At 40.8% G+C, this 8,990-nt stretch overlaps 2 protein-coding genes across 2 annotated transcripts; one reads left to right on the forward strand and one right to left on the reverse strand.

The window, feature by feature from the left end:
* Positions 1-1,588: 1,588 nt before the first annotated feature.
* LOC122396589 (paramyosin-like) lies at positions 1,589-5,866 on the forward strand. The gene is made up of 11 exons (XM_043395127.1): positions 1,589-1,672; positions 1,752-1,970; positions 2,047-2,448; positions 2,506-2,960; positions 3,089-3,208; positions 3,325-3,437; positions 3,499-3,638; positions 3,785-3,903; positions 4,021-4,373; positions 4,598-4,796; positions 5,842-5,866. Exons 1-11 carry the CDS (start codon positions 1,589-1,591, stop codon positions 5,864-5,866), a joined length of 2,229 nt encoding a protein of 742 aa, XP_043251062.1.
* A 300-nt stretch (positions 5,867-6,166) lies between these two features.
* Positions 6,167-7,591, reverse strand: LOC122396274 (splicing factor YJU2). The gene is made up of 3 exons (XM_043394510.1): positions 7,450-7,591; positions 6,641-7,366; positions 6,167-6,567 (listed from the first exon to the last, which is right to left on the reverse strand). The coding sequence occupies exons 1-3, from the start codon at positions 7,471-7,473 to the stop codon at positions 6,235-6,237; spliced, it is 1,083 nt and encodes a 360-aa protein (XP_043250445.1). The 5' UTR covers positions 7,474-7,591; the 3' UTR covers positions 6,167-6,234.
* Between the last annotated feature and the right edge of the window lie 1,399 nt (positions 7,592-8,990).

Consider the following 8,990-nt stretch of genomic DNA (forward strand, 5'->3'; position numbering starts at 1 on the left):
AAATTTTTAATTCGATATTTTATTAAATTTCATGGTTGAAAACAGTTTCGTTTGTGCATTGTTTTCGGTTCTCGTGGAATAATTTAATCTTATTAGCTTTCTGACACGCTGCACATCGCTCTCCCTATTGTTTATTCGGATTATGAACTTCTGGATTTGACATCACGGGCCATGAAACCGGGATATGTAAATTACGAGATTCATACTGCAATAGATCAGACTTTGACTCCTTCCTCACCTCCTTCCGACCGAATTTACATAGAGCTAGAGCCACGGATTTAACCCTTCCGCTGTGGCGTGCGCGTAATGAAGCTCAGGCTATGAGGTAGAAGAACTATACTGCACGAACGACCGCAGGATTTCCCCTACATTCCTCTCTATTAGCATACTTCAGCGTTACGTTATACGTGTTCCTGACAATGGCATCTTATGAAATAAATTGAAAGATAAAATTAGTAGTCCGAAGATTTAACTAATAATTTAAAATATCGATTTATTAAAAGAGTCCATCGACTTCACTCGCGTATCAAGAGACTTCCATACATTTTTTTATAAAACGAATACTATTAAGAACCACTGTAATATAGCATTCGTCGTTCGAATACTTTTTTGTCCATCCCTGGTTGCAACGCAATAACAGTTGCTCGCTACACAACAGGGTTTGTCATTTTTTTTCTCTCCCTTTCGACGCGTACCGGTTAAATCATCGTGTTTTCGACGAAAAATCTCGCAAATAAAACCGAACCATACCGATGTAATTCGTCGCGCGTCGAGTATGCCGTACGACGATCAGACACGCGTATCCTCTCGTTCGTAAGTGAAAATATCAAACTTTTTTTACCCCATTCGCGCGATCGCGAACCTGTACAATCAACGTCGCGAAGTCGTCTACTGTCCGTCCAAATCGACGATCATGCGATCTTTGCTGTCCCGACCAGTGGGAACATGAAACCGAATTTCGGCCGTTTTTCCAATAACAGCACCGCAAATTCGTCCACGTGCCGCAGACATCGTAACCCGGTCATCCGTTCATCGTGTCGCCGAATTTATTTTTGACCATAATGAGCCAGACGACAGCAGCGCATCCATCAGGTTGTTGGACACGGATCGTTATTCCGTACTATATTTCTTTCGTTTTCGACCACGTCGTTGATTTTTTCGCGTATTTACTCCTCCCTCCCCAAACCATTATCGAAAAAGTGCATAATACTTTCGACGACGCGAATAGGTTTGTCGACAAAATTTCTCGGTTGTGTTCGTGTCACCAAATTTTGGTTAGCTCTGTAAGTTTCGTTTCTTTCACAATTGGGAATTGAAATAGTTAATAGTCGAATAATTTCTAATTAATTATATGCGAAGCTCAACGCAATTTTTACTCTTAATCTGTAGTTTTCCAGAAATTTTTATCTCGAGAAAAAAATCTATATTTGGGATGGAGGGGTAAACAGAGTCAAGAGTTTACTATGAGATATAAGAGTCAAGTTTAGTATGCTCGATTGCATTATTTCGAACGCAATGTTATATTTTTATGTATTCGTTTAAATATATAGAGAACGCGAAGCCTGAGAGCATTGCGGAAAAAGGTGCAATGTCAAATCGTGGGAACAGGCCTGCTTTAACAACTCAGAGGAACAGGACACCGACGACTGAATCAGCACGCAATGCGACTCATGTTTGTTTTGAAACTTGCAATATCAAACGAGTCTCTCAAAAGTTGAAGTTTATCGTTAAAATTGAAAATGCAATTTTAGGGGGATTCTGCGAGCAACGCCACGGAAGATGCTTCCGGTGGCAACAAATCGCGGAGCGCTTCCGCTCGACGTTCGTCCACAAAATCATCGGTTAGCCCCAGTTCGTACAAAAGGCCATTATCATCGACGCTCGCTGGATCCGTGATGAGGCTCGAAAATCAATACTCGTTAAAAAAGAAACGATACCAAACTCTAAAAAAGGACTTGATGGATAAACAGGTAATTATCTGGAGATCCATCGCGAAAAATATCGACTTTCGTTCGGCTAACTTTAAGTAACTTTCGATCTGTGCAGAAAATTGCGCAAGATTTGTACAACGACATGGTCCAGCTTCGCGAGAAAGTGATCGCCAGCGGCGCGAAGGATCCCGGGAAAATGGAAGATGTTAAAGTCGAAGTTGGATCGCCGAAACCGCCCCCACCGATCGAACAAGTCGCCGAGGACGAGCAGGCGGAGAGCTCTGCCGAAAAGTTGGCCATCGCCAGCGAGTTCATGGACACTCTGGAACGTCAGCTGCAGGAGATCCCGAGGAAATCGCAGAATCTCTGCAGGGAGCTGCTGAACAAGCAATCGGAGTTCGTGACTTTCGTAGGTTCGCAGCTGAAGACCAGCGACGATGAGAACGAGGAAGACGACTCGACGGTGAAGGTGTCCGCGCAGTTGGACGTTCATCGAAAGGATTACGAGAGTCTGCAGGTAACGATGGGGATGTTTATTTATTTCGTGCACCACCAAGCAATGAGATTCCCGTAGGCGTGTCTGGATGACGTGAAAGCGTTAGAAACGAAGACGGTGGAGGACATACTGAAAAATGCTCGAAGCATGATGGAGAAGTTCGAGAGCCACGGAACGAAGGCGAAGGAGTCGAAAGGCCCGGAGGGTCAAAGGGAGCTGCAATCGCAATTGAACACCACCCTGGAGGAGCTGCAAATGGAACGGGAGAGGAGCAACCAGAGCAAGGAACGTTTGAGACAGGCGGAAGCCCAGTTGAAAGGGGCGCGTGCGAAGATACGCGATTTGGACGCGCACGTGGCCAACAACGAGGGAAAGATACAGATGTTGCAGTCGAATCTGAAAAACATGGAGAACCAGATGAGGCAGAAAGAGCAGACGACGGAGCTCAGAATGAAGGAGTTGCAGAAGACCTTGAAGAGCAGCGAGGTCCTGATCGCTAAGGTCGAGAAACAACGGGACAGCTACGAAACACGGTTGATTTTTCTATTTTCAGCGAGTACACTGTTATTCGGATAACTGAGACTATTTTAGCTTCTGTTATTCGAAAATCTGTAATCGTAAGGCCTATTTTTGTCCTTCCTTTTGACCTGGTCTGCTTTAGTCTGGTGGAACTGAAGGAGAAGATAAGCCACAAAGAGAACGAGACGATGAACAATGTCAAAGAACTGTCGGAGAAGCTGGACGCTGTCACGGCTGAAGTAGGCAGGGAAACGGAAAGAAGGTGAGGAAATTATCGTCCTTTCCGCAGGACACGATAATTAGGAGGATAATATTGGCGATACGAATTTTCTGTAAATGTTATAACAGTTGTGCCTGTATGTGTTCTATTTTAAACAGGCAGGAAGTTGAGGAAGCGTACAGGGAACTGCAGGAACGATATAAAGAGCTGGAAGAAAAGAGTAACCAATTGTACGAACTCTCGGAGAAGAACAAAGACATTATCATCACGGGTACGAAACATGGTAAACCTTTGTAACGACTGTCAGTTTGATATGATCGTTGTTTATTCAGAGGGACATCATTCGGAGAACGAAGTTTGCTTGTTCAACGAGCTCCAGGAGGCCAAGGAAAAGTTGGAGATGCAAAAGGATATGCTGCAGCAGATGGAGCAAGAGAAAGAGCAGATCGTGGCAGTGATGCATCGAGCGGTCGTTAGTTTGCACTATCTTCGGAACATGCCTTCGTCTAAGTCCTAACAACTGCTCATTTCGATCATTTCGTTCGTTAGATGTTATTCTATTCCAGCGTAGGATACGCGATAATTTCTGATCATTTCCTTTCTCTTCGCATGGCCTAGAGCCTCTCCGAGGAAGACGACTCGAAAGAGAAACTGATCGCTGATCTGGCATCCATGACCAACGACTATCAGAAACTGATGATGAAGTATTCGGAGTTGCAGAGGGCCGCAAAAAACGCGTAAGTTTGTTACAGTTTCGATGGCGGATAATTTTGAAAATGGCCACGAACGGTTGGTCGAGAACGTTTAACAAAAATGATAAATAGGTTCTCATGGTTTTACTGGACGATTTACAGCCAAGAAAACAATGGGATCTTGGAAGCTCAGTTGATAGAAATTCGAAGGCGGCTTCATTCGCAGTCCAAGGAAGGTGGCATAGCTGGGCTAAGCGCCCACGTGATCGAGCTTCAGCAATGCATCTCTGATCTTCGTAACAATTTGGCGGAAGTGACTCGTCAGAACGAGGAACTGAAAACTGAACTGACCCAGAAGCATTTGGAAGTGGAGCAACGGGATCGCGTGATACGGAATCAGACGGAGTTTTTGAAAGCCAGGGACGAGTTGCTTAACACTTTGAAGGGCAACGTTCAACAAGAAAACGCAGACTTCTCTAACAGCGACGAAAACAACGAGTACATCGAGCAGGTACCTAAAACATTGGTTCACTGTTGGGTCTTACGACTTCTACTAATTCGAATCTTAATCTTTCGCTACATAAACACACCGGGTCTCGTAGGATCTGCCGATTTGTTAAATTGATTCAACGCTATAAAAGATGTCTTATGAGGAAATTAATTATATAAAGTTACCTGGTTCTTGGAAGACTCGGTGTGTTTGCGGAAGAATCGAGAAACGTTTATAAACATCGCGTTGATAAGCAGATAACCGCGAAGACGGAGGCAATTCAGGAGCTGTATTCGACTCTGGAGAGCAAGCAGGTGCAGATAATGCATTTGGAGAAGATGGTGAAGCTGATGGAGAACCAGCAGGACCGTGCCCAAGCTCAGCGGACACGCATGGAGGATCGAATCGCCCAACTAGAGCTCGCCCTGCAAAGCAACAGAGAACAGCGGTATGTTAGGGCCAGGTCCTCGTTTCCTTCAAAAGTTCACGCGTACAGCGATCGGGATAGATCATCGGCGAATCACTCTAGCGATCTCGATCAACCTCCGTTGCAGCAGTCTTCCAATTCGCCTTATTTCCCGCGCAAGAACCAATACGATTTTGTCGTTCGAAGGTCAGACGTTTCGCTTAGCTCCATCGCCTCGCAAACTAACAATCGGTCGTTGCACGATTACGAGAGACAGACTTCTTCCGACGAGGAGCAACCTTACATTTGTGAGTTTTGCCGCCGAGAAGCTGTGCCCATAGAACAAGACGGACAATGGTCGGACAGAAACGATCCCGACGATAGCTCGCGTGAATCATTTCGTGACAGGTTCAAGGACAGGCCCACTCTGGAAATGACAAGACGTACAGCCGATAGGCACAACTTCCACGACGATAACTACGTTTATGACCCACCAGCAACCGTTCAAAGTAGAAAGTACACTGGAACGTCGTGCAATCTGCACGAACAGTCTGATAACCTGGACGACAGTAGCAGGGAGTTGTTAGGTCCTTATCAGAGAGAGGGCTATCGTCATCGTCGTCATCCTTTTCATTATATCGTACGGCCATCGTCGAGAACTAGGAGGCCCACGTCTTCCAACGATGATTTGTAAAGACACGTTTTATCGTTTATTTCACTCAGATGCTTCTAGACATTGTTGTTGCAGTAATAAACATCTTCGACTTGCTTGGTTAGAAAATCTCAAATATCTTGAATTAACAATAAGTAACATTTAAGTAAATTTGCCGAACGTTTTTCGAAACTATCGTAGAAATAATTTGCATACGTATAGTTTATAATGTGTTAACGTGAAGTGGTGATGTATATTTACCAATAAATTTGAAGGTGTAGTGAAAATGGTCTGATTTAATAGGCTAGGTACTCCCTGCTACGGTTTTCAATGCTATATCGTTGATATGGAAGTTCCTTACAGAGTGCCTAGCCTTTGAAACAGACCGATTTCTAATTTCATCATCTCTGATCGATTATGTTTTCTGTGTTTTAGGGGTAAAGGCTTCAGCATCCTGTAAGGAACTTTCTAATCGTCGTCAACGCAAATGTCTCCGTGAAATTATATTGCAGAAGCCTAGATCAAAGAGGTTATTTCGCATTACTAATTGTTAAATGTTTGGTGGGCGGCATGATGAGACCTGTACGATTCAATCGACAAACATCGTCGATTAAAGCAGAAATTGTTTGTCGTGTTTAAAAAAAGCATAAAAATTAAATGGTAATCCCGTATCTACGACTTCGAAAAAATTAAAAGTCATTTATGTATTTTGATTTACATGTATATTGAACTACGCTTATTTATATCTGTGTATTGTGTTTATAGGTACATTTTATTTTATAATAAATTTTATAAAATTTAATTGTATATACAATATTGAACATTGCGTTAATCACTGTCGTTATCACTGCTGCCAGAATATGCTCCTAGCAAAGACAGAGCATTGCGATTATTGCCTGCTGAATTATTTGTACTTTCAGATGTGATTTCATTTGCACTTTTAATACTTCTCTCTTCTGTAGAAGCATCTTTTTCTTTCTCTATTACAGTTCGAGGTTGTTGCTCCTCTATGCTAATATTAGTAGAAGTCGCGTTCACTTTTACACCTAAATTTGTTTTTCTTTTGACTATACCCAATAAATTCTTTTTATTCGACGACGATCCTATATTTTCCGACCATAATGATGTATCAGGTGTTTTTGCAGATCGATTATTTTTAACCTAAAAAAAGTGACATTTTATTACTTTTACAGTTTCATTAAAAGGAAACAATTGAAAGAAAAGAGGTATTTACTTCTTTTTTATCTGTTTTTGAAACACTATCGCTTTCCTGACTATTATCACTTGTTTTAATTATTTTCTTGAGCGGTTCGATTCTTTCATCTTCGTCCAGTTCCACAATTTCTTCTTCAACGATAGTTGTAGGTGCCTGTTTTTTGCCAAATATTGACTTGATATATTCTTCGTCATATTCCTCCTGCTCTTTCTGTGTTCTCTGTTTAGCAGCTACAGTATCAAACTGTTCTAACATCTGATCATAATCGATAGTTTGCTGTCTGCGATTCAAGTCTTTCAACTCTTCTAATGATTCTAATAATTCTAACTCCTGTTTTGATTGCAACGTTCGTTTTTCTAACAGTTTCATAGGATTGGTGGCTTCCTCTTCTTTCTCTTCGTCTTCTTCCCTTTGTGCTTGCTCTTCGGCCAATTTCAGGGCCATGAAATTCCTAGTAGCCCCTGCTTCGATCTCATAATCCGTGTTCTTAGGGTCTGTCTTGAAACTTATTTCTTGGAGGCATCTGGTGCACTTTATGTAAAACCTGTAAATTCGTATACCTAAATAATCATCACCTTCAACATCCTCTTTGCGGGCATTGAATTTCTTTCCTTTGTAAATGTATTCCCCGCAAGTTTTGCATCTCATGTTGAAAGGAGCCATCAAACGTACTGTGTATTGTCTATTTCGGGCCAATTTCATACGAGGGATTTTCGACGGATCGAAATCTGGCGGGTAGTATTTCTAAAATCATAGTTTATCAAATAATGACAGATACGTGATCGATATACGATTATAATGGGTCTATTTCCTAGAAATTTACTTACGTTTAAAACTTTACGTTCCGACATGTTGTTGGGTTAATTCGATACAATTATCCGTAAAATTATCGACAGTTTATCGTGTAAATATTCAATGCTGTAAAATTAAAGGTTAAAACCAATTTTGGTTATGTTTGCCAACAAAATGTCAGCTCTATAAGAAAGTCTATGCAGGGCTGCCAATCATGTAGTGCAAACATGTTGCAGGTGCACTTGCATGCAGGCAGTTGCATGGCCTGATATTTTACTCGTTTTAAATACGAAATTCGGGAAATACCTCGATAACCGTTAATTCGGCCATTGTGCTTTTTGAAGATGCACACGATATCGTTAGATATTAGGGCACAGAAATGCGTAATATGTAGGTACTTATTAAAATAAGAAGGTGAAAGATTGATAAAGACATTTACTGAAACTGTTTACTGTTGTATGAATATATTATAATAGAACAAAATTAATTTTTATAAACATGTTAATTGCCACGCCAGAATTTTTATGTCTAGAGATATCCTCGACAATTGTTTAAATAATAGTGTAAAAAATAGAAATATTCAATAATTCAGTGATGTACCTGTTCTTTTATCTAATTTAGCAACACATTGTGACCACCATGGCAGTCAACGTGTTATTATTAATTTGCAATCGAATAGTTTATAATTATAATGTGTGTCTATTGACAGTATTATTATATATATGTTATTTTTAATAATAAACTTTATATATTAATTGTAAACTTTAATTACGGTAAGTTCAAATTACAACTATTATTTTATGCTGTTGCTATTGTTTATATAATTATTATTATTTATGAGAAGACACCATTGTCATAATGGTAAATTAAATTAAGAATCGCAGAAAAATTTCACATTTTAATTGCAAAAGTATTGATTTTTATTTTCATTATATGCTGAGGACCAACGTTAAATTATTTCAAATGTTAAATAGAATACTTTGAAGGACTTTACGTTTTAGTAAAGTAATAACTGAAATTTTAAATTACAGAATTATAATTGGCACCGCTGCAATTAACGTGCCATTGTGGGACCTCTCATAGAATTCATTTCACGTGGGATGAATGAAAATCGGTGCTAAGACCTCCCCGGATATTTCTACGGGGCTCTTCTCTCTAACGTGTATTTAATATCCGTAAATATAATACGAGCATTTCACCGAACGATGAAAGCGACCGTACACAAGAAGAAGACCGTACAGTCTTGCTTCGAGGAACTGCGATTCAATTCGGCTTCGAGTGCGTATACATGCATACAAAGGTTATTCAGCTAAGCTCAAGGTCATGAGTACATGACTCGGGTCAGTCGAGCGCGTAAAACAGGCAAACGAGAATCTTTGTGCAAAAACAGCCATTAAAGACACCACTATCCCACGTCCCCTTTTGTGAGACGAGTGAGGTGCGTTTGTGAACACATTGCTCGTACCGTGATCCTTTAAAATCTGTTGCGCCATGCGCTACAGCAATGGTCTCCATACTTCTTGGAACCCTTCCTCCCCCCTTAGGTTCTTTATTGCTTTCAATGTTTGTTTATTTT

The sequence above is a fragment of the Colletes gigas genome, unplaced genomic scaffold (genome assembly GCF_013123115.1).
Source record: "Colletes gigas isolate AHSC1104 unplaced genomic scaffold, ASM1312311v1 Colletes_gigas_Sc00007, whole genome shotgun sequence".
NCBI lineage: Eukaryota > Metazoa > Arthropoda > Insecta > Hymenoptera > Colletidae > Colletes > Colletes gigas.

Excerpts from the sequence above, each read along its gene's own strand:
- LOC122396589 (XM_043395127.1), top strand. The coding sequence starts at position 1,589 with ATGTCAAATCGTGGGAACAGGCCTGCTTTAACAACTCAGAGGAACAGG. Across the intron at positions 1,673-1,751 it reads CAGCACGCAATGCGACTCAT|GGGGATTCTGCGAGCAACGC; the intron begins GTTTGTTTTGAA and ends ATGCAATTTTAG. Across the intron at positions 1,971-2,046 it reads AGGACTTGATGGATAAACAG|AAAATTGCGCAAGATTTGTA; the intron begins GTAATTATCTGG and ends CGATCTGTGCAG.
- LOC122396274 (XM_043394510.1), bottom strand. The coding sequence starts at position 7,473 with ATGTCGGAACGTAAAGTTTTAAAC. Across the intron at positions 7,367-7,449 it reads CGGAACGTAAAGTTTTAAAC|AAATACTACCCGCCAGATTT; the intron begins GTAAGTAAATTT and ends CTATGATTTTAG. Across the intron at positions 6,568-6,640 it reads CAAAAACAGATAAAAAAGAA|GTTAAAAATAATCGATCTGC; the intron begins GTAAATACCTCT and ends CACTTTTTTTAG.